General features: G+C 47.8%; 1 protein-coding gene across 1 annotated transcript in view; it reads right to left on the reverse strand.

Moving 5' to 3' along the window:
- COL23A1 (collagen type XXIII alpha 1 chain) overlaps window positions 1–25,379 on the reverse strand; it is a 362,767-nt gene that overhangs the window by 36,362 nt on the left and 301,026 nt on the right. Inside the window, exons 4-5 of the mRNA XM_081232836.1 lie at window positions 10,474–10,481; window positions 8,879–8,905 (exon numbers count right to left, since the gene is read on the reverse strand). Of these exons, the coding sequence (XP_081088962.1) occupies window positions 8,879–8,905; window positions 10,474–10,481 (35 nt within the window). The remainder of the gene's footprint in view (window positions 1–8,878; window positions 8,906–10,473; window positions 10,482–25,379) is intronic.

Consider the following 25,379-nt stretch of genomic DNA (forward strand, 5'->3'; position numbering starts at 1 on the left):
TTGTATCCCAAATACCAAACAAAGTGCCTCATACATAGTGAGAACACAGTAAATATTTGTTGAGTGAACCAGCTGTCAAGGGAACTCTTCTATGAATGAATGTCCAGTTTCCTACTGATGCCAGTGCCTGGCCTGGGAGCACCAGAGGGCACTCTTGACCTGTTGAAGGCTGTCATGGGCACCCGCTGACACCTGCCCCCTGGGCCACATCCTGGGAGCTGGGCACTAGGGACACTATCCTGGGAGGGGCTCCTTCAGCCTCAAGGGCTTCCCCTGCTGGGGTCAGTGATCATCACGGCAGCAAGAACGGCAGCCTGTATGTCCAGTGTTAGGGCTCTCATGGAGTCAATTACCTGGCTCCCCCAATGGCTGAAGAGGGGTTAGGGACATGCCTGAGATCACACGGTCTGCGGAGCCCCAAAGCCCACTCTCTCTCCACTGCATGGGCAGGACAGGGGGCCAATCCCTGATTTCAGGAGGAGCTGGGTGGACCAGATTCATACCCCAAATAACTGATTTCTCTCAAATCTATTTACTTGGAAGACCTGAGTTTGTCCCAGCGGCCTAGTGCAGGTCTGTGAACATGTTCTTCCTGGGGGGGTGAGGGTGCTTTGCTGCCTGGGGGAAGTGGGAAGAGGGACCAGCAAAGATGTTGTCACAGTCACACCTGCAAAGGGCAGGACCAACTTCTGCTGGCCCTCCGTGGCCTGTTCCTGCTGATAGCAATCCCAGAGCTGGATGTGGGAAGATGGCACCTCCTTTGGAGGTTTGTATCTGGGGCTGGGGATTCCCAGGCCACTGCCAGGATGATGCAAAAGGCTGCCGAGGGTAAGCAGGGCATCTGGGAACCAGGGGCAGGAGTAGCAGCTCAGCCCTCTGGTCCTTTGGTTGCCCCACATGTGACACTTGAGGGACATGGGATAAAGCACGGGCCCAAGGCAAGGAGCTTGGGTGAAGGAGCACCTGTCCTGGGCTTTCGAGGGACCCTGGGGAGGAGGGAGGAAAGGCCGGCATGGTGGCCCTTTCCCTGGGGCCCGGCTGTGGCTCCCCAAGGTTCCAATCTGGGGGCCATTAGTGGGGCTCGGAAAATCTGCTTTCATCCCGTCCCTGCTCCACCCAGAATCTGGGGAGCTGGGGAGCAGCACTGCAAGGCTCAGATGAAAATGAGATGTACGATGCTGAAATCTAAAAACAGATGAATTTGGGATATTACAGATGAATCATTTAACTAATTATATTATTACAATCAAAGCTGTTTTTGAACTATAAGAGTGCAAAAAAGCATATGAATGTGTGGTGCCCTGTGGTCCTTTTTTGTTCACTTGATTAATTCCAAACAGTCTGAGTTATTCATTTCCAAATTGGTCCCAGGCAGAGGCCCTGTCTCATATCCCACATTTCTGCTCAGAGCTTATGCTGTCCCCCGGGGCCTAGGCTGTCGATGCCCCCATGACTGATTCTGGAGACGACGTGCAGCGCTGCCTGCCCCCCGTCCCCGTCCCAGATAGGTGGTGCCTGGGGAACTGGGTGCTGCCAAGCATGAGGAGTTCTGGCTCTGGTCCCTCACCTGTCAGAGCCAGCCTCCAACTCCCGCCAGCCCTCATTTCTCCAGTCTGCCCCTTGTACTCCATCCTTACTGGGACATTCTTATTTCAGTGCCTGATATTATTGTAGCTGCCTTCTACCTGGACCCCCTTCCTCCAGTCTCTGCCCTGTAGCCCGGGAGGCCTTTCCAATATACATTTCTGCCCCACTCAGCATCATCTTCCCGCCTTTCCCTGCCCTCCCTCAGAGTCCCTGTCCACCGGGACATGGGACCACATCTCGCCCCCTGCCGTTTACATTGTGCCTGTGCTGGAGCTGCATGGAGTGCCTCCTATCTTGTCTTCATGCCAAACTCCTACTCATCCCTCAAGACATGCCCCAACTGTCCCTCTTCTATGAAGCCTCCCCTTGTCCCAGGCAGAGTTAGCTCCTCCTTCCTCTGTGGGGTCCGAGGCCCTGTCTGGATGCATTACAGCCTTACCCACTGTGCCATAAAGGTTTCTGTGTGGAAAGGTCTAGGGAGTCTTCAGGGGGAAGCCAGGCCCCATGTGCTTGCCACTGTGAGATCTGGAAAAGTGGCGTGGCCACTCTAAGCTTCAGTTTTTCAGTCCACAAAACGGGCACAAATCATCACGTCCAGGGATATGATGTACTTTGAAACTGTGAAGAGCTGCACAGATCCAATCCCTAATGTTTTCATCCAGGCCAAGCCTCACACTGCAAATGTGGACAGAAAGGCTAAGTGACTGCCTACCGGCAGGGGTGCAAAGGGACTTGATCATGGCTGTGGTCTCTTTGCTTCACTCAGCTGCTCCTGGCCTGGGAGACGGAACTGGACATTTCACCACGAGGGGGACCCTAATTTCTAATAATCGCTATGATACAGACACATGGATGAGGAATAGGAAAGAAGGTGGAATGAAGCAATTTTCTTCTTCATTTAAGTTAGAACTGGTTTTCCGTTTTCGTTTGTTTGTTTGTTTTTTTAATGGAAAGCAGGAAAGGGTCTTAACAATTTGATAATGGGGGTGGAATGGGGAGAGAGCTCCAGGGCCAGATAAAAACAGGGATGAGGAAGAGAAACAGAAAATGCACCCCAAATATTCTGTTTCTCTGGGTGGTGGGAGGAGAAAGACTCTTCTGCCGATGCACAGTCTGAGCCCTGGTCTGCTGCAACAACCTGCTTACTGATAGGGTGGCTGGTGTGATGGAGAGTCTTCAGGCTGCGTGCTCATCGGGGCTTTGCCATGTGGGTGGGCCTTGTCTCTTGGCCAAGTCCTATCGGTGTCTGAGCCTAGCTTCCTCCTCTGTCCAGCAGGGCCGAGACCATCAATCTCCCAGGGTGGGAATGCGGGCAATCATGCCCCCAGCAAGCACTTGGTCTGTGCACTTGTTCCCAGGCCCGTTGGAAAGGCTTCTGGGGGATGAGAGTGGACAGTCCTTTCTTCTAGCTCCCTTGGGAGGAGAGAGAGACTCCCCGCCCTTGTCAAGGCAGCTGTCTCTGTGGACAGGTAGTTTCTGTAAACACAGAGCCAAGTTTCCTTGGCCTCCTGCCTGGGTCAGCCTCTCACCGTGGCCTATAAGATTCTATCCCACACAGCCTTGGAGACCTCTCTGATTTCCCCTTCTACCATTTCCTGGCACTTGCTCGCTCACTCCAGCCACGTTGGCCTCGCATGTACCCTGGACACACGACACTTGTTCCTACCTCATGACCTGTGCACTTGTTTCTTCCTCTGCCAGGAGCATTTCTCACCATCCCCCCCAAAGATTGGTACATCTTTTCATCATTTAAGTCTCACCTCAAATGTCATCTTCCCCAAGAGACTTCTGATTATTTAATCCAAATTATACCCACCCATCCACCCAGTCAGCCCTCTCATCACATTCCCTGCTTTATTCTCTAGCACATTTTACTGTTTGAAGCTATCTTGTTGGTTTATTACTTGTTTGTTTCTCCCTTCCTCACTACAGGGAGGGGCCTTGTCACTCCTGTTTGGTGCTAGTCCAAAGACCCAGAAAAGCACCTGGCACAGAGACAATGACCGATGGTGTTTCTGAAGTGGGCATGCTCCCCCATTCCAGGGCCTCTGTACCACTGGCCCTCACTGGGTTTCATCATTTCTATGTACCTCACAACCTAACACTCTCCTCGTACATTCAAATACACAAATCTTAAGCCCTGGAAGATTTACCAAGTACACATTTTTCAAAAATGTTTGAATTGTATTCTGAAGGTGTAAAACAAATGCAAAAGTCACTAAAGCTCAATGCTGAGTCAAAAAAGTCCAAATACTAAAAAAGAGGAAATGTGAGGATTCTGATGTTGTAAATAGGAGATGATGAGACTTTTTCTGTGCCAAAGTCAAGATGTAGGCAATACTGAGCCTTGCACGAGAGATGGGTCTTTTCATCCTAGACAGAAGCCACAGTTTGGAGTGGAAAAAAAGAGTTTGTGAGAAGAAACCTCTAGGAAGGTCACAGTGACCCCTAGCTGTCCCTCCCTCTCTATCCCATGTCAAACTGGCTGTTGGTCCCCCTCCCCCATAGCTCCCCAAAGGCTGCAACTGGGTCTGATTCTTTTTGTGCTACCCTAGTACACAACACACCTTCTGGATTTGTTGAACAGAGCCAAGCCTGCTATTTACGAGATGGCAAAATCACTTTATCAACATAAATGTTGATTACTACCCCCTAATGTAAGAATGCTGGGCCCAGGGCTCCTCTGCAGGTCCCACCTTGGACTGACAATGTTCTGAGTTCAAAATTCTCCCGTGTGTGGCTGATTCCATGATACGTGCTGTCCCTGGATCAACTGGAATCTGAAAGCTCTCAAATGCTGGTGATCTCTTTAAATTCTATACCTGCAATTCCAAGTTCTATCACCAGATAGCAGTTAGAATTACACAATATTTATCAACACTAGTTTAATCTCTGAGACCGTGCTTCTAATGAAAATACACCCTAAATTAAAACAATATACATACGTACACCCCTAAATTTTTAACTTATATCGGCATAGATTTAAAAGTATAATACCCATGATTGGCCAGGGCTTGGGGCAACATGTAGCATTCATGTGCTGTTGGTGTGAATGTAAATTAGCACAGCCTCTGGGAGGGCAATTTGGCAGTACACATCAAAAGCCTTAAACATGTGCAAACCCTTTGGGCCAGCAATTCAACTTCTAGACATTTATTCAAAGGAGATAATCATGGAAATAAGCCTAGATTAATTCCCACGACGTTGACTACAAAGGTGAAAGATGGTCAATATAAACAATATAACTTGGAGACTGGTTAAATCAATTATATATGTGATAAAATGCTATGCAGCTATTACTTTCTATAAGAATTCTTAATGATGTGGAAAAATCTCATGCTATATTAAGTGAAAAAAACAGGCCACAAAAACGTATGTGCACTGTAATCCCATTTTTAGAATAATAACTATAAAAACAAATTTGTACACAAAAATTATGGGAAGAACAAATGCCCAAATATTGAGAGGACTTATCTGTGGGTGGTAGGATTATGGACGATTGCTTTTTCCTTTTTTGTGCTTTTCTCTATTTTGGGAAGGTTTTATAAAAAACATGCTTCTTGGGCTTCCCTGGTGGCGCAGTGGTTGAGAGTCCGCCTGCCGATGCAGGGAACACGGGTTCGTGCCCCGGTTTGGGAAGATCCCACATGCCGCGGAGCGGCTGGGCCCGTGAGCCATGGCCGCTGAGCCTGCGTGCCCGGAGCCTGTGCTCCGCAGCGGGAGAGGCCACAACAGTGAGAGGCCCGCGTACCGAAAAAAAAAAAAAAAAAAAAACATGCTTCTTTTGTCATCAGCAGAGAGCTATTCATGAACGCTTGGCAGCAGAAAAGGACAGGCTGGTCTCTGTACAGGGAGGCTGTGGACAAGGTGACTGAGGCCCTTTTCAGTCCACAGCCTGCCCCACAGACATGCTTAGCTCCTATGGCCCTGTCCCCATACAGCCCCTATCGGGTCCATATATGGACCTGGTTTCAGCTGGTCTCCTTACGGGGTGGGCAGCCACACTGGATGAATCCAGAACATGCAGCCGGCACAGTCTCTACCACAAGCATCCTGCTTGACTCTTTTCTTGCTCTTACTTCCCTTTAGGAAGTGACATGTTTTTAGCATAAAGGAAAAACAAAACAAAACAAAACACTCCCTGAAGCTGGTCTTGAAGTTTAGTTCAAGAAAAAGAAAGGAGCCCCCAAAACTTTTTCTAAAACTGACTGTTCAAAGCCATTTTCCTTTCCAAATGCTGTCAGTGTGTGTTGGTGGATCAGAATGATTTCCTAAGCCTGTCTTTCCTTCCCTTGAGGTTTTGTGGGGTGAGGAAAGATAGAGATATTATCAAGGGGCTGCCACCTGCCGTGCTGCACTTGGGCTCTGCGTGTGTTCCCCCCTTTAAGTCTCCAACTCTGTAGGTGTGATCTCCCCACATTCTAAAAGACCAAGTACCCAAGACCGCACAGCTGAGTCAGGACAGGACCGGGGTCAGACAGACTCAAAGTCCGTGAATACTCAGTACACGAGGTGCCTCTCAGGTGGCCAGGCCCCTCGTGCTGCAGGGGTTGCCCTAACCCTGGGATGACCACATGGAGCCGTCTATCAGCAGAGCTCGGGCTGGGAGCCAGGCCCTCCACAGGCTGAGAGATCTGAATTTCAGCTTAAAACACATGGGTCCCCCGAGCCTACAGAATTCCCTCCCAACCTCCGCCTGCCCACATGGGCCTGCTTCCCTCCTTTGGGGAAAGCCAGGCGGAGTGTCACCTCCACCCTGTATCCCTCCATCGAAGGGACAGCCTGTGCAGCCTGATGGAACAAGGGTGCTTGGAGGCACACAGCTGGGTGAGTCAGCTGGCTCCTGGCACTGGAGGCAAAAACACCTTGAACTCAGTAGCAGGCAAGGCCAGCCCAGTCAGGGAAGATGCCCAGATCTGTGTGGAAGTGGAGTTGCATGCAAAGTGGGGTGGGCGACCTCAGGAAAAGGGGCAACGCAGCCCTGGGGTAATTGTGGGTATGATACCAGCTTCTCCTCACCCCCCACCGGGCCCAGCCTTCTCAGGGCTGCCCAGTGATGAGAAGCTTAAGGGGCCAAGGGCGTGGGCTGCCAGTGCTGTCTGCAAATGGGCAGTGGGGAAGGCTTGCTGGGCCCTAACCTGCTCCCTTCCCAGAAAGCTCCCAACTTCATACCAGGTGGACACACTGCATGCACATCCCTCCCTTGGCCTCCCCACCTCCAATTCACAGAGCCCTGTCTCTGACCCAGGCTCAGTGCCAAAAACCACACACACTAAACACCAGGCTTAATTCCCTGACAGCCCTGTAATGGCCCTAGTCACCTGACCACCGTTTGCTGTGACCTCACTTTACCTAAATCCCAGCTCTCCTCTTCACATGGAAGGAAACAGATTCTTAGGGCTGCTGAGGGGCTTGCCCCCAGCTTCACAGCTTGTGAGGGGATTCAATTCCCAGCTGCCTAACTCTGAAGGAGGACTCCTACTTGTCACCCACAGAGCTTGCTGGCCAACCCCCAGCCTGCTCCGTCCTGGGAGGGAGGGCAGGGATGGTGGCAGAGGGCAAGAGGCTCTGTGGGAGGTAGACTGGACCCCTGGCAGCTGGTCTGGAGTCCCCTGACACTTGCCCGAGGAAAATGATTCCCACAGTCAGCAGCCTCTCTGATGCTCACAGCCTGGGTCGTGTGTGCTCAGAGGAGACAACAATGGGCAAGAGGGAAGAAATCCACTCACCCAGACACCACCTATCCCGCTTGTGACATGGGCACCTACAACCAAGAGTAACCCTGGAGTATAAAAGGTAACTAGGTAATCCCAGGAGTGGTTCTGTCAGGAGGTTTCCAGTGCTCCCGAGCTAGTGAAGCGAGCAGGCCCAGGACACGAGGCTGAAATGTTCCAGCAAAAGCCTGTGGTTCCCCGAGACTCCAGTTGCCATGTCTAGGAATGTGGGCCAATCAGGAAAGGCTGCTGGGAGGTGGCGGTGCCCTGATCCCCTGTGTGCTCCTGTGGGGTGAAGGTGGATCATGGCTGGCTTCGCATTTCGTTCTTACTCCACACAGAGCAGGATGTTTCTGGTCTGAGGGGCCGGGCTGCTTGCTGCTGGGGGAGCTGCCCTGGCTGCCTGGGTGGGTGGAGCACGGACCACTCGAGACATGAGGTAAATGCCCCCAAAATTTCCACCAAGAATTGTAGGCTGGGTTTGGGACCCATTTTGTGTAGCCATCACCTCCTCAGTCTTAATTAATCCCAGCTCCAGTGCTGTTAGGGAGGCCTTGCATGACCCCATTTCGCAGAACAGGAAACTGAAGCTCAGAGAACGCCAGAGCCTTCCCCAAGGTCACCACGCTAGGAGGCACCAGGGTTGGAATCCATGCCCAGGTCTCCCTGATGCTCAGGGCTGGACGGCCCTCCACAGACTTCTGGGAAGGTGGCTCCTGCAAGGCTGGGGACACCCACCCCCTGACCCCGCCCTCCACTGCCAGCCAATTCTGACTCTGGACAGAGCTGGCCACTAGAGCGGCCTCTGAATCCATCAACATTTCCCTCCCTGAATCCTCCTGGCCAGCGGCACAGAACAAATCTCCTAACAGGATGGTCCTGCCATGCTCTCCTTCACCAGGCTTACCCTCTGCTCTTTCTTTATCAGGACTTCTGCATGCTGCTCTCATGGGCCTTAACCTCCGTGCAGGACTGGACAGTGGCACGGCCATATTTCACCTTGCTTCTGACGTGGTGCTCTCTCAGCCCAGGCTGGGACATCCATTCCAAGTATAAGCTAACTTTTAGGTTTAATTGTAAAAGATCTGAGAAGTAACGACACCAAAAAGGCCAAACTGGAACTAACCAGTCTCTCGTTCTCGAGTGGTGACAGGACATGGTGGGCTGGGACAGGGAGTCTTCTGTCCACTGGAAAGAGTCTGGCAGCCAAGCCCACAGGAGGGCACTCACTCCACAGCCAAGGGCTGGACCCTGGGCTCAGGGCTGACACACTGGCCAGGAAGAGCAGTGTTGGGTGGACTCAGCACGCCAATGAGACTCTCTCCTGAAGGCTATTTGATTTGTCTGCAAGGCAGCTAGAGCTGCAGACAGTTCCCTCCAGGCCAGGGCCCTGCAGATCTGCACATCCTGCATCTTCACAGAGCTAATGCTACTCCCGCCACAGAGAGACCACGGCCACTGAGGAGCAGAGAAGGAGGAGGAGGAGAGGAATTCAGACAGTTAAATAAAGGCACAGAGGAAGAATACTGGCTTGAGAGTAAAGGGCAAAGAGAGCAAAAAAATATATGGCAAATTACCGGGTAGCCATCTCGTCCTGATTGCCCCTGTGGTAATTAATACGTCATTAATAATTAGACTTTCGGCAGAAAACCATATGGCAACACTTAGAACTCAGTCAGGGCCCCAGATCCCCCCCAACGTCTGCAGGGTTTGCAGCAGAGGCTGCTGGCTGGTAACTGACTCCTTCAAGGGGGAGGGGATGCAAGGCTCCAATGGGTCTGGGGGATGGAGCACCCATTCCCCACCTCATAGGGCCAGGTTGGAGGGGCCACCAGGGCACACACCACACGTGTCCTCCCCACGTCAGCCAAGGCACATGGCAAGGACCTTGTGGGATTGTGGGCTTCTGGAGGGTGGCATCACAGTTACCACGGAAAATGCTCCTTAAATGGGGCCTGATCTGGGGCCTAGTGAGCAGGATATGGGTTTCCTGTCTGTTGCCACTGGGATGGGGTGACCTGAGGAAGACAGCCTTGGAAACCAGAGATATGGGGGCGCCTTTACTGCTACTGGATGCTTCTCAGACCCCATGTGCTCGGAGCAGTGGCTGTCCCGCCAGTGTCCGATACATTGGCATCCATCTCAGGTTGCAGCTTGAGAATTCTGCATTTGTTTAATCCACTTAGTCGTTTAACAGCCCAGTTTAAAAAGAAAAAAACACAAAAAACCAAATTTTCTCCATAGCCCTCTGCATTATGCACTTTGGCAAGTTCATGCAGGCTAGCCTCCATGTGACAGTCAGGAATGACTCAATTGTGAAAAACTGCTCGTAGCCCATAAATCTCACTTTCTGGCTCAATGTGGTGCTGCTACATGCATCAGTAGGTCCAGATTCTGAAAGGTGCTGATCGGGAAATGAATCATGGTAAGTGAAAGTAAAACGAAGCTGCTCATCTGAAAGGAATTCCTTTAGAAGGTTAATTTTGGCTCAAGAGGACTGTCAATGTGCTTCTTGAATTCATTCATCAGGATTTATCAGGCTCTGAAAAACTGCCAAGATGAATCAAAGGCAGACTTGTCATGTGTCTTGGAGAAGGAACGGGATTTCCGGGGCTGCTGTGGATTGGGCACCAATCACACCCTTCTCAAACTCAGCACCCTCACTGGCCAGCTGTTCTCTCAAGGTCTCTGTTGCCCAACCCGGAGAGTCAAATGTTTTGGCAAAGAAGGAAAACGGACCCCAGGATCTAGTGGTCAAGCGCAACATATCCCTGGCATAGTTGCCTGACTCCAGAGCCCTTTCTGCCAAAGCATGTGAGATGAAAATGTTTACACAGATCAACTGCTGCTGAACATTTAGGAAATATGGGCATGGTGCTTGCATTGCTGTGCATCAAGCTGAGCCAGAGATTTGGTGAGGAGCAGCCAGGCTCATGTCAGCTCTCTTGCAGGGAAAACAGTCACAGCATGCTTCACTGGGCACGTCAAGCCCATGGAATCCTGTGCTTGCGTTCAACTACAAATCACAAAAAAATATGGCCCCTGTCTGGGACTGAATTTAATTTTAAGGACACACCACTCTAATCAAATATTATTTTTCATGAAAGTGCTACACAAAGAGAAAACAAAATGTCTTATCTTTCAGGAGCAGAGCATAATCCAGGACACTTACGGGAGGACCTGCAAAACACAAGCAGAGAAGCCACAGTCAGCATCAAAGGGAGAGAGGGTCCCCTCGCCAAGGCCGGCCACTCTCTCACACAGCTCCTGACCACCCCTCCTCGCAAGGCTTTGATACCGTCATTGGCCCCAAAGCCAAGTGGCAGGGCAGAGGGGGTGCCTCTGTCCTTGGAGGGGCTGGGTAGGCATGCGCCTGGTAAAGACAATCCAGAAAGTTTTGGTTCCTGCATGCGTTACATGAGGCTGCTGCTGCTTCTTGCTTGGGGCCCACCTGTGTTGGGTTTTGGCAGGCAGGGTAGGAATCAGACCTGTTCCTGATTGAAGAACACATTTTGGAACTCACTAGGGGTTGGTTTATTTCTATGGAAAGGGAGAGACTTGAGAAAGAAAACATTCTGGGCGGAGGTGAGACTACTCCTAGGTGCACTGGATGTGTGAGTGTGCGGCTGAGCTGACACGTAGGGGGGTCGGGGGCCCATAGCCCAGCTCCGGGGTTAGCGGTGCCGAGCCTGGCTGCACATGGGGGATTTGAAGGGGGCGAGTCTGGAAGCACAGGTGGCTGCTGCAGGGAAGGCTGGTGCAGCAAGCTGAGACTTGCCCCATGGAGAACACTCAGGTGTTCCTCACCTTACAGCGTGCAAACCATATTGCACATCTATGACAGCATTTGACCTTCTCAACAATCTTTGAGGTATGATGAACATACCCATGTGACAGATGACCACACAGAGGCTCAGAGAGAAAGAAATGACTTGTCTAAGGCCACATAGTTGGTTAGGGGTGGAATTTATCCCCGAAGGAAGTCTCCCGACTCTCAAATCCTACCCATTTTCCACTAAAGCCATGTTGCTGCCAAACAAGTGACCCCTCTGCCCTCTCCGGCCAGGCCCCAGACCTCAGTCTGGAGAGTGAGGCCGGCACAGGGAGGCGGCCCTCGGCAGTCAGCCAGCCCATACATATTTACGGATCGCCACTGGGTGCAGGTTAATGGGACCAGTGGTGAAAGAGGCAAGATCTCTGACTCACAGAATTTTCCTTGGACGGATCAATACTTAAGAAAACAACGACACAAGGAGGAAGCACAGGAAGCTCCCAGCACGTAATGAGGGGCCAGAGCCAGACTGGGCCGACTTGGGTCGGGAGGCTGGGCTGAGTCCAGAGCGTGAGGAATAGTTATCGGGGAGAGGAACAGGGAGGGAAGAGCTCTGAACACGCCAAGGTCACTGGGCATCTAGGGTCCAGGTGAAGCGGAACAGGCTGCAGCACAGGAGGGACTGGGGAGAAGGCAAGCCAGCCAGACCACGGCATCTCGTTTCCACGTCATTGTCCAGCGGAGCGTGATTTGAAGGACAGTGGCGGCCACTGAAGAGTTCTGCACAGAGGAGTGATTTGAGGCGGTGTGAGTGGGCATGAGGATGGGTTGCACTTGTCCCCCTGTAGGTGACAGTGGCCTGGACTTGGGGGCTGGCAGTGGAGATGAAGAGAAGTGAGTCAGATGGTACTTATCAGTGAGGACAGACAGGACTTGCTCATGGATTTAATGGTGGAGGATGAGTGGAGAGGTGCATCGGGCATAGAGGAAGGAGAGAGATGAGACAATGATTTTTTGCTTGAGAAACTAATGCACGATGGTGCTAATGCCTGAGAACGTAACGTGGCGGGGGAGTGGGCTGTGTGTTCCCTAAGCCTAGACTAGGGGCTGGGCAGGTTGTTGGCCATGTGGACAACCGTACAGCTGGCATCTCTCTTTCAGCCTGCTCTCTGTTTTACAAAAAAGAGAAAAGCCACCAGGTGGACTTGTCATTGCCTTTCTGATGCCACACGCCCACACCTGCCTGTACCTGCGCCTGTGCCCGGCCTCTGCTCTGTGCCCCTCAGGTTAACTCTGATAGAAGAAATGTTCACATATTGAGGCATGGGGAAGTCATTCTGGCTTATACATGAGTTAACTTGGATTTTCTGCTAACTAAAACATCCTGTTTGTGGCCTATCAAACATACACTGTACACCTGCTTTAATTATTAAAGAAAAGGGCACATTGACCAGAAGTAAAGAATGTCCATGTTAAAAATAAAGATTAAATGCCTCCCTTCCTGGGAGGCCAATGCTGGTCCTCCTTTGAGGATAAGATTCCCTTCCCAGGTGCCAAAGCCATACTGACTCACTGTGTACCTGCTGATCTGTTTTTTTGAAACCTTGAAGGAATGTATCCCTGACTTGTTTGTGATTCTTCGTTCTGACAAGACATAAAACTGTGCTGAAAACCATGCTTCTCTGCAGCAGTTTCTCAGAGATATCTGTGAGGCTGGCTTCTGGGCTATAGTCCTCAGTTTGGCTCAAGTAAAACTCTTTTCTATTCCTTTTATAGATTGTTTATTGATTATTTTCATTGACAACTCAGAGGAACTGACCCGCCTCTTCCTTTTGGGACCCTGCCGCCCCCAAGCTCCGCTGGTCAAGCCTGCCCTTCAAGCAGATCCTTCCCCACAGCTCTGAACATGAGAAACAATCCTTTGTTCCACGCCCTCCTCTGTTCCTGTAGCAGCTCCTCTCTCCCTCACAGCTGCACTGCTGGAAGGCGGGAGTCTCCTCTCACTCACCTTCCACTCACCTCATGACCCTACAGTTTGGATTCCATTCCTATCCCTCCACCAAAATGGCACTCACCATGTCTCCAACAACCTCCTCCAATCAATAAGCCCGACAGGATTTCTTCTCCTCCTTGGACTCATCTTCTACCTCCTTCTAGAAGTGCTGTCCCCCTTTGGCTTCCAAGATGACAGCTCCTCCCACCTCCCTGGCTATTCAGCTGACTCAGTCTCCTCTCCCAGCCTCACATGCCAAGGCTCCTCAGGGATCAAGTCTAAGCTTTCTTCTTTTCAGTTCCCTGCTCATCAGTCTCTTCTCTCCATCTTCCCAAAGGAGCTCTTCCATGCTCATGGCTACAATAGGTGGAAGTGTCCCGAATGTACATCTCCAGTCCTGACCATGCCTTGAGGCCCAGGCTCCCTTTTTGAGCTGCCTGCTTGATTTCCCCTTGAATAATCCCATGATTCCTCAAACAAGGATGCACAGTCACACTCACAATCTTCTGCCCACAAATGTGCTCCTCTCCAGCTCCTGGTCTCTGTGGATGGCATCCCCTCCTGCCCAGCTGGTGAACGGGAAAATGAGGAGTCCCTCTCGACATGCTCTATTGGCACATCCACTGTTTGTTGCTCTGAAGCCCATCCCCTTTGGTCTCTCCCCAATACCACAACCTCATCCATGTTACCAGCATCTCCTGACTGTTGAAATAGCTTCTTCACTCATCACCCTCTTCACTCGTCCCACAGACATTCACTGAGTGCCTACTGTTCTAAATGCTGTTCTGGGAAAGTGGGATACAGCAGTGAAAGTGACAAGCATCCTTGTCCTAAGCATCCCCGTCCCCTTCTAGTGAGAGGACAGCTGAGATACAATAAGCATAATAAACAGTACATCACCTGGAAGGCGATAGTGTCATGGACAGAGACAGGCAGCAGAGCAGGGTAAGGGGTGCTATTAGTGCTGGGAGGCAGACTGGGGGGGCCTTGTAGGTGATTTGTAGGACTTTATCTTCTTTCTGAGATGGGAGCCCTTGCAGGGTTTTGAGCAGAGATAATATGACCTGGTTTATGTTTTAAAAGGGTCATACCATGTGGGGCAGCTATTGCAGTGATGTAGGGGAGAGGTGATGGTGGCTCGCAGCCAGTGGAAGCGGTGTAGGGGGTGGAAGTGGCTGAATTCTGGATTGATTCTGCAGGTAGAGCCGAGAGGATTTCTCTAGACTGTGGAGTCTAAGAGACACGAGTCAAGGAAGATTTTGGCTTGAGTGACTGAAAGGATGCTGTTGCCATCAACAGAGGTGGGGAGACTGTAGGTTGGCAGGTTTGGCTGGAAGTGTCAGGAGCTCAGCTGTGCACCCCTGGCCCTCGGGGGCACTCCAACAGTTAGAAGCGGGTGCAAAAGAGAAGGAAGTCCTGGAAGCTGAGTGGAGGGAGTGCATCAGGGGGGATGGCATAATCCCCATGCTGATCAGTGCTGACGGTCACGTGAGGGGAGGACTGAGACCCGATGGCTGGACCTAGCAATGCAGAGGCCACAGACAGGAAGGGTGATAGGAGTGGACATCTGATGGGAAGGGGAGGGGAGGAAGGTGGACAGTGAGAGCTTTCTAGGAGTTCTGTTGCAAAGGGGAGCAAAGATGGAGTAGTTGCTTTGGTGGCGTGGAGTCCAGAGAAGGGATTTCTTCAGGATGAGAGGCACAGCAGCATGTTTGCACAACGGGAGTCATCAGCTGGAAGGGGAAGGCTCGATATGTTGGAGAAAGGGGGATTCCTGGAGTGATGTCCTTGAGGAGGCGAGAAGGACTGGCCCTGGCATAAGAGGTGGCACTGGCTGTGCTCAGGAGCTTGGATAGTCCGTCTGTGGCAATAAGCAGGGAGGCGGTGCATGCAGGTGTGTGGCCGTACAGGTGGGGTTTGTGGAAGATTTCTTCCAACTGCTCCAACTGTGCCAGTGAAGTAGGAACTGAGACCGTCAGTCACGAGTGAGGTGTGAGAGGCTGAGGGTGTGAGGGGCTTCTATGCAGATATCAAGATCCCTAGGAGTTGACCCAGAAGTGGTGTTGGAGACCCAGGAGCTGAAACCCACTAGCAGTGAAAGGGATGTGCCTGGGATCAGAGATGGCTTCCAATATGCTGGCCCAATGCTCTCCAGTCTCCATTCGGAGGCTAGATGCAAATCTGATCATGGCACTCCCGTCCCGTCACTCCTCACTTTCCCATTGTTCTTAGGACAGAGGCTCAAATCCAAAGCCCTGTCTATGCTGTGATCTGCCCTTGCCCCTATGCCTGAGCCCCTCGAACTGCTGGGATGAGAGCTGTTATTAATAGAGGGTGGTGGGCAGGCCGGTGGTCATCAGGACAAAGTCAAGTTGGATTCATACCTCCTCATGAACCAGGATAAATTCCAAGAGGATCAAAGATTTACATGCTTCAAAAAAATCATAAAAATCCTAGAGGAAAATGTGGGAAAATTCCTTTCTAACCATGGAGAGGGGCAAACTTTCCCAAGTACAGTTCATAATCTAGAAGCTATGACATAAAGTCTGATCCAACCATACAAAAACAAAAATGTCTGCAAGGCAGAAAGCACTGTCGACAAAGTCAAAAGCCAGAGTGGAAACATATTTCTAACTCATGTCACAAAGTCTAGATACCTTGATATAAAAGTGCTCCTACAAATCAACTCTAAAAACATCAACAATCAAATAGAAAAATGGTCAAAAGATATGAATAGAGAGTACACAGAAAATACAGCCCTTTAGGATGCAAAACAAAAGGAAATCTTCATTCACAATAAAAGAAATGAAAATTAAAGCTATAATCATATCAGATTAGAAAGAGTGAACAAAATATGATGACTTATGTCAAGGGAAATGAGGACAGTCAGCTCACACATTGGTTGAAAGGATAAATTGGTACATTCTCTACAGAGAGTGATTCGGCAATACTAATTAAGATTTAAAATTTTTGTGCCAATTGCTACAATGATCCTCCTAGAAATGTATTCCATAGATATATGAACAAATATATAAGACGACAGGTGTAGAAGAATACTCATTGCAGAACTAATTGAGATGATAAAGACATTAGAAACAGTACAAGTGGAATTGCTTGAAAGAAAGGATGGGAGGCTTATCTAAATGGGATACAATGCAGCTGTGAAAAAGATTAAAGTAGTTCTGTATTTCTGACATGGAATAATCTCCCAGCCATATTGTTACATTTTTAAAAAGGCATGTCTTTTAATTGGCAGCCATTTGTGCTAAAAATTCGGTAGACTTTTGTTTGTATAAACATGGAACATCTCTGGGTGTGCAGAGAAGAATGTGGTCATCAAGTTACTTCCGAGTAGAGGAACGGGATGGTGGGAGGACAGCAGTGGCAGGGGAGACTGACTTTTCACCATGGACTCTTTGATGCCATTGGATACACGTGTATAGCTACCAAGTCAGACAAGGCAATAAACTTTAACTTGAAAACAGCTGGAGTAAGCTCTGTGTTTTTGTCTGGTCCTTCAGCTTTTGCTGTCTTTCCTCACACTCACTTCCAAGCTCTCTCCAAGAAAGCTCAGATTGTGATTATCATTCTGAGGACCTGGGGTCCTGAGAGTGGAGCCCGGGGCCTGGTGTGAGGTGCAGCTCAGGAGATGAAGGAGGAGCTGCAAGAGTAACCATCACTCACTTAGGGCTCATCATGCACTGGCAGCTTTCCCTAACCATCTCATTTAACCCCTTATGCAACCTCACCAGCACATTTTACAGATGAGGAAACTGAGGCTCAGAAAGGTTACCATGCCCAGGGTCACGTCCTGCTGAACCCGGGCATGACCCAGGCAGCTTGACTTTAAGCCTAACAAAGTGCAAAGTATTTTGGCAGAAAGAGCTCTGACATTCACCGAGTGTCCCCTGAGGTCTCCGGGAGGGTCCGTGGCATGTCTGAGGTCACCTAGCTAGTGGGGAGCAGTTCAGGATGGAAGCAGCGCTGTGGGACCCCAAACCTTCCACCTTCCACTGTCCCCAGAGGGGTGTTCAGAGTGGGAATGGCAGCATTCCAGAGACTGATCCCATCACTGGTGGGACAGGACACATCTAGCCCATCTAAGAGATTCTAAAACACACCAAGCCACCACCTCTCTTGAGCCCTGCTGGCACCATATCACCAGTCACCATCACTTAGCATTGGCACCATCATTACAGCCTCCTCCTTCTTGGCACCTCAACCCCACCAACCAGAGGGGCCTTTTAAAGATGCCCACCCCTTCCCAGGGCTTCCCATTTAAGTGGAATAACATCCAGACTCTCAGGAGGCACAGCGCTCCCATGTGGCCCTGCTCCTTGCTCCATCAGCCTCGGCTAAGCACTGGGTCCCACTTGTCTCTCTCAGTTCCCCAAGGGGCCAGCCCTCTTCTGCCCCAGGACATTCACACCCCCCTTTGTGACTGCCTTCATGACCATGAAACTGAAGACATCTCCTCACCCTTCTCCCGCACTTGTTTCCATCACAGCTGGCTGCTATTTCCTTCCAAGCACATATCAGTCTTTACTCCTGAAATCCACTTATTTGTGTTTTGTTTATTGTCTGTCAGCCCCACCAGCAAGGCAGTTCCCTGAGAGCTGGGGTCCTTTGTGCCTGGCTTCCTGCTGTTTCCCCGAGGCCTAGAACAGGGCCAGGCAGGCACAAGCACTTCATAAATTCATGCTGAATGGACGAGAGGGGAGAAGGGCAGGAGTGCTGAGCCCTTGGTTTCTGGGAAATCGGTTCCATGACTCCCCAGGATACCCAAATCCAAGGATGCTCAAATCCCTTGTATAAAATGGTTATATTTGCATATAACCTATACAATCCCCTGTATATTTTAAATCATTTCTAGATTACTTATGATACCTCACACAATGTAAGTACTATGTAAATAGTTGCTGGTGCACAGCAAATTCAAGTTTTGCTTTTTGGAACCTTCTGGAAATTAAAACAAAATTCTTATAGGTGGTTGTTTGAATCCATGGATGTGGGACCTGCAAGTACAGAAGGCCGACTGTACAGGGTTTGTGCTGTGGCTGCCGGAAGCCTCTGGAGGTGGACTCGCTGGCCAGCCAAGAGTGACACATGCGATGGAGGGCTTGGCTCAGGTTGTCCAGGGGTTCCCTACTTAGAAAGTAAGGCTGGCTTCAGGGCCTCCAGGAGGCCGCGTGGTGGTCTGGCCATGGCCCGCCCCATTCTGCACACAGCTTTCAAGCATGTGTTCCAGGCACTGGCTGGATCTGCTGCCTTTGCTGTCAGGAATGTGGGAGCAATTAAATAAGAGCCAGATGACTTGGAAGATAAATAAAATGGGTCTGAGGGAGTAGGGGTTTCGATGATTCTGGATCCTCTTTAACTGAACTGATGTGGCCCGACAGGAGCAGCGTTTCCCAAACTGGGAGCCAATCCTCTCACACCTCAAGGTTCAGAGGGTGCATGGGGTGCTAGTTGACAGGTAAGCAGAAGTGGGTGGAGGGTCTGGGGCCTACAATGCCTCCCTAGAGCTCTTAGTCCTTCTGGGGATGATCTTTTCCTCAGTGTTTCCCAAAGGCTACATTCCTGGAAAAGCAAACTGGGAAGAATTCCCACAGCCTGGCTAGTGGGCGGCCTGCACTCTTGGAGCTGGGGGCTGGCCTTAGTGCCTGAGGCTGCTGGGGTCATTGTCCCTGCTCACAGCCCACACCTACCCTTCTTGGGCTCTGCCTGGACTCCTGACTGCACTGTGCCTGCTCCCTGCTCTGCCCAACAGGCCCTGGCTCAGATCTAGCCCTGTGCCTCTTCCCACTCAGCCAGCCTGGGTTACAGGGTCCTGGCTCTTGACCCTTGGAAACCCACTCACCCATGAGGAAATGACCTTCAGCCATGCTTCGCTGGGGTTTCCCCAGTGCAGCAGAGTAGGCCAAGGCTTTTCAACTGAGTTTGCAGGTAGATGAAATGAGGCCTGGAGGCTGGCAAATCCAGAGCCAATACTGAGTCAGCGAGCCAGGCACTTAGGTCAGGCCTCAGGCCCTGCATTTAATCAGGCCGATACTGCCAGGGAGTGTTGAGGCCTTAGAACCTGGCTCTCCAGCTGATGAGCTCTAGACCTTGAGCAAGTGCCTGTTCTCTCTGATGCAAACTCTGCTTCTGGGAAACGTGGGGAGTAACAATCCCTGCCTCTCTGGACTGCTATGAAGATTGAGTAAGATATTGTGTATACGTAAAGTGCCTGGGACAACGGTGGCACACAGGAGGCACCAAAACCCAATGCTGGCTGCAATCACAGTATAGCATTCTTCCTCTTTCTCTGTTTCTAATGCACACACGCATTCTGTGCAGACACACACACACACACACGCAAAAAGAAGAGAAACACAGATGGTGGCTTTCCATTGTTTGGCTTCATGTTGCCAAACAAACCCTGACTACACAACAGGGTTGAAGAGTCTCCTTTTGAAACGGCACCTCAGATGGGCCTCCAGCATTTTGGCTGTGATGACTCTCAGGCACAAGGCTGTATCCCTGGAATTCAGGGTCAAGTTGGCCAGCCTTGGCATGGAGGTTTGCTCTGGCAATCACCCTACTCAGACACTGCAGGGTAGACAGTGGTGCTGATTAGAAGCCTAAGTAAAAACTTATTGGCTTAAACTCATTGGATTAAAAAACCCCCCCCAAAACTAGTTCTATTGATATGTAATTCACATACCAGGAAATCCACTCTTTTAAAAGTATAAACTTCAATGATTTTTGGTGTATTCACAGAATTGTGCAACCATCACCGTTATGTTATTTTGTTTATCCTTCATTTTTGAAAGAGAGTTTTACTGGACATAAGATTCTAGGTTCTTTTATTCCTTTGACTAGGTCAGGTCATCCCACTGCCTTCTGGCCTCCATTATTTCTGGTGAGAAGTCAGCTGTTAATCTTATTGGGGTTCCCTTGTATGGATGAGTGATTTCTCTCTTGCTGCTTTCAAGATTTCCTCTTTGTCTTTGACTTTCAGCATTTTACTGTAATGTGTCTGGGTCTGTATCTCTGCATTTATCTTACTTATAGATCACTGAGCTTCTTGGATATGTAGATTAATGTTTTCAGCAAATTTGGAAAGCTTTCATCCATTATTTCTTCAAAACTTTTTAATGCTCCCTTCTCTTTTCCTGTCTTTCTAGCACCCCCATTGTACGTATGTTAGTGTGCTTGAAGGTGTCCTACATTTCTCTGAGGCTTGGTTTATTTTTCTTCATTCCATTTTTGCTGTGTTCTTTAGATTGCATACTCTCTATCCATCTATCTTCAAGTTCATTGCTGGTTCAACTCTACTGCTGAAACTCTCTAAGGAATTTTTATTTTGGTAAAGTCCAATTTATTTTTTTGTCACTGTGATTTAGGTGTCACATCTGAAAAACCATTGCTTAACCCAAGGTCATGAAGATGTGATGTTTTCTTATAAGGACTTACAATTTTACCTCTTACATTTAGGTCTATGATACATTTTGAGCTATTTTTTGTGTATTGTAGGAGGAAGGAGTCCAACTTCATTCTTTTGCATTTAGTAGTCCTACCACTATTGCATTGTCTTGGCATTCTTGTAAAAGAAATTTGATGGTAAAAGTAAGGATTTATTTCTGGAATCTCAATTCTATTCTGTTGATCTATTTGTCTGTCTTTATTCCAGTACCATACTATCTTGATCACTGAAGCTTTGTATAAGTTTTAAAATGGGGAAGCGTGAGGCCTTTACCTTTGTTCTACTCTTTCAAGGTGTTTAGGCTATTCTGGATTCCTTGCATTTCCATATAAATTTGAGAACCAATTTGCAATTTCTAAAAAAAAAAAATCCAAGTGGGATTTTAATAATACGGATTGCATTGAAACTATAAATTAATTTGTGGAATATTGCCATATTAACATTGTATTGTCTTCCAATCCATGAATATGGATGTCTTACCATTCATTTAGGTCTTCTTTAATTTCTTTCAACAATATTTTATAGTTTTCACTATACAAGTCTTACACTTATTTTGTTAAATTTATCCCTAAATATTTTATTCTTTTCCAAGCTTTTATAAGTGAAACTGCTTTCTTAATTTCACTAAAAGTTCTTCATTGCTAGTGTATAGAAATATGATTGATTTTTGTATATTGATCTTGTATCATGAAATCTTGCTAAATACCTTCATGAGCTCCAATAAATTTTTTGTGGATTCTTTATGTAAGTAAATAAATAAATAGCATAATCCAAAAGACATTCAACATCATTAATTATTAGGGAAATGCAAATCAAAACCACAATGAGATATCACCTCACATCTATCAGAATGGCTACTATTAAAAAACAGAGGGGCTTCCCTGGTGGTGCAGTGGTTGAGAGTCCGCCTGCCGATGCAGGGGACATGGGTTCATGCCCCGGTCCGGGAAGATCCCACATGCTGCAGAGCGGCTGGGCCCGTGAGCCATGGCCGCTGAGCCTGTGCGTCCGGAGCCTGTGCTCTGCAGTGGGAGAGGCCAAAACAGTGAGAGGCCCGTGTACCTCAAAAAAAAAAAAAAAAAACCAGAAAAAAAAAAGACAAGTGTTAGTAAGGAAGTAAAGAAATTGGAAACTTTGTGCACTGTTTGTGGCTTTATTTCTGGGCTCTTGATTCTGTTCCATTTGTCTATGTGTCTGTTTATTACTATAGCCTTATAGTACGGCTAGAAATTAGGAAGTATGATGCCTTCTGCTTTGTTCTTCTTTCTCAGGATTGCTTTGGCTATTTGGGGTTTTAAAAAGCCATTTACATTTAATTTAATTGCTCAGAAGGTAGGATTTATGTGTGCCAATTTGGAATTTAATTTCTATATGTCTTATATCTTTTCTATTCCTCTATTACTCCATTACTCCTTCTTTTTTTGTTAACTAGATCTTTTCTAGTGTAACATTAAAAATTTTTTTCTTGGAGTATAGTTGATTTACAATGTTGTGTTAGTTTTAGGTGTACAGCAAAGTGAATCTGTTATACAAATACATATATCCACTCTTTTTTAGATTGTTTTCCCATATAGGCCATTACAGAGTATTGAGTAGAGCTCCCTGTGCTATACCGTAGGTCCTTATTAGTTATCTATTTTATGTATAGTAGTGTGTATATGTCAATCCCAATCTTACAATTTATCCCTCCCCCTGTAGTGTACCATTTTAATTCCTTATTTCTCTTATGTTTTTTGGAGTTATTTTCTCAGTGGCTGCCCAGGGGTTTATAATTAGCATCTTAATTTAAAATAACCTGGTTTGGATTAATAGCAATTTACTTTCAGTTGTATACAAATACTTTGTTCCAATATAGCTCTGTTGTTATCTCTTCTTAGTATTATTATTGTCATAAATTACTGTTTTATACATTATAAGCCCATCAACACAGTTTTATCAATACTGCTCTATGCAATTGACTTTTAACTCAGAAGAGAGAAAAGAGTTACAAATAAATATACATTTTGGCCCTGAACCAAGATGGTGGAGTAGAACGATGTGCTGTCACTCCCTCTTGTGAGAACCCCAGAACCACAACGAGCTGCTGGACAGTCATTGACAGGAAGACACTGGAACTCACCAAAAAAGATACACCGCGTCCAAAGACAAAGGAAAAGCCACAATGAGATGGTAGGAGGGGCGCAATCACAGTAAAATCAAATCCCATAACTGCTGGGTGGGTGACTCACAGACTGGAGAACACTTATACCACAGAAGTCCACCCACTGGAGTGAAGGTTCTGAGCCCCACGTCAGGCTTCCAAACCTGGTGGTCCGGCAATGGGAGGAGGAATTCCTAGAGAATCAGACTTTGAAGGCTAGCAGGATTTGATTGCAGGACTTCGACAGGACTGGGGGAAACAGAGACTCCACTCTTGGAGGGCACACACAAAGTAGTGTGTGCATTGGGACCCAGGGGAAGGAGCAGTGACTCAACAGGATACTGAACCAGACGTACCTGCTATTGTTGGAGGGTCTCCTGCAGAGGCAGGGGGTGGCTGTGGCTCACTGTGAGGACAAGGACACTGGGAGCAGAGGTTCTGGGAAGTGCTCCTTGGCGTGAGCCCTCCCAGAGTCCGCCATTAGACTCACCAAAGAGCCCAGGTAGGCTCCAGTATTGGGTTACCTCAGGCCAAACAACCAACAGGGAGGGAACCCAGCCCCACCCATCAGCAGTCAAGTGGATTAGAGTTTTACTGAGCTCTGTCCACCAGAGCAACAGCCAGCTCTACCCACCACCAGTCCCTCCCATCAGGAAACTTGCACAAGCCTCTTAGATAGCCTCATCCACCAGAGGGCAGACAGCAGAAGCAAGAATTACAATCTTGCAGCCTGTGGAACAAAAACCACATTCACAGAAAAATAGACAAGATGAAAGGCAGAGGGCTATGTACCAGATGAAGGAACAAGATAAAACCCAAGAAAAAAAGCTAAATGAAGTGAAGATAGGGAACCTTCCAGAAAAAGATTCAGAATAATGATAGTGAAGATAATCTAGGAGCTCAGAAAAAGAATGGAGGCAAAGATCGAAAAGATGCGAGAAATGTATAACAAAGACCTAGAATAATTAAAGAACAAACAAACAGCGATAAACAATACAATAACTGAAACGAAAACTACACTAGAAGGAATCAATAGCAGAATCACTGAGGCAGAAGAACGGATAAGTGACCTGGAAGACAGAATGGTGGAATTCCCTGCTGCAGAACAGAATAAAGAAAAAAGAATGAAAAGAAATGAAGACAGCCTAAGAGACCTCTGGGACAACATTAAGCGCAACAACAGTCTCATTATAGGGGTCCCAGAAGGAGAAGAGAGAGAGAAAGGACCAGAGAAAATATTTGAAGAGATTATGGTCAAAAAATTCCCGAACATGGGAAAGGAAATAGCCACCCAAGTTCAGGAAGTGCAGAGAGTCCCATAAAGGATAAACCCAAGGAGAAGCACGCTGAGACACATAGTAATCAAATGGGCAAATATTAAAGACAAAGAAAAATTATTGAAAGCAGCAAGGGAAAAACGATAAATAACATATAAGGGAACTCCCATAAGGTTAAGAGGTGATTTCTCAGAAGAAACTCTACAAGCCAGAAGAGAGTGGCATGATATACTTAAAGTGATGAAAGGGAAGAACCTACAATCAAGATTATTCTACCTGGCAAGGATCTCATTCAGATTCAATGGAGATATCAAAAGCTTTACAGACAAGCAAAAACTAAGAAAATTCAGCACCACCGAACCAGCTCTGCAACAAATGCTAAAGGAACTTCTCTAGGTGGGAAACACAAGAGAAGAAAAGGACCTACAAAAACAAACCCCAAGCAATTAAGAAAATGGTCATAGGAACATACACATCGATAATTACCTTAAACTTGAATGGATTAAATGCTCCAACCAAAAGACACAGTCTCGCTGAATGGATACAAAAACAAGACCCATATATATGCTGTCTACAAGAGACCCACTTCAGACCTAGGGACACATACAGGCTGAAAGTGAGGGGATGGAAAAAGATATTCCATGCAAATGGAAATCAAAAGAAAGCTGGAGTGGCAATACTCATATCCGATAAAATAGACTTTAAAATAAAGAATGTTACAAGAGACAAGGAAGGCCACTACATAATGATCAAGGGATCAATCCAAGAAGAAGATATAACAATTATAAATATATATGCCCCCAACATAGAAGCACCTAAATACATAAGGCAACTGCTAACAGCTATAAAAGAGGAAATCAACAGTAACAAAATAATATTGGGGGGCTTTAACACCTCACTTACACCAATGGACAGATCATCCAGAATGAAAATAAATAAGGAAACAGAAGCTTTAAATGACACAATAGACCAGTTAGATTTAATTGATATTTATAGGACATTCCATCCAAAAGCAGCAGATTACACTTTCTTCTCAAGTGTGCACGGAACACTTTCCAGGATAGATGACATCTTGGGTCACAAATCAAGCCTCAGTAAATTTAAGAAAATTGAAATCATATCAAACATCTTTTCTGACCACAATGCTATGAGATTAGAAATGAATTACAGGGAAAAAATGCAAAAAACACAAACACACGGAGGCTAAACAATATGTTAGTAAATAACCAAGAGATCACTGAAGAAATTAAAGAGGAAATCAAAAAATACCTACAGACAAATAACAATGAAAACACGACGATCCAAAACCTATGCGCAAAAACAGCTCGAAGAGCGAAGTTTATAGTTATACAAGCCTACCTCAAGAAACAAGAAAAATCTCAAATAAACAATCGAATCTTACACGTAAAGGAACTAGAGAAAGAAGAA

Source organism: Mesoplodon bidens (genome assembly GCF_964165515.1).
Source record: "Mesoplodon bidens genome assembly, chromosome: 4".
Lineage (NCBI taxonomy): Eukaryota > Metazoa > Chordata > Mammalia > Artiodactyla > Ziphiidae > Mesoplodon > Mesoplodon bidens.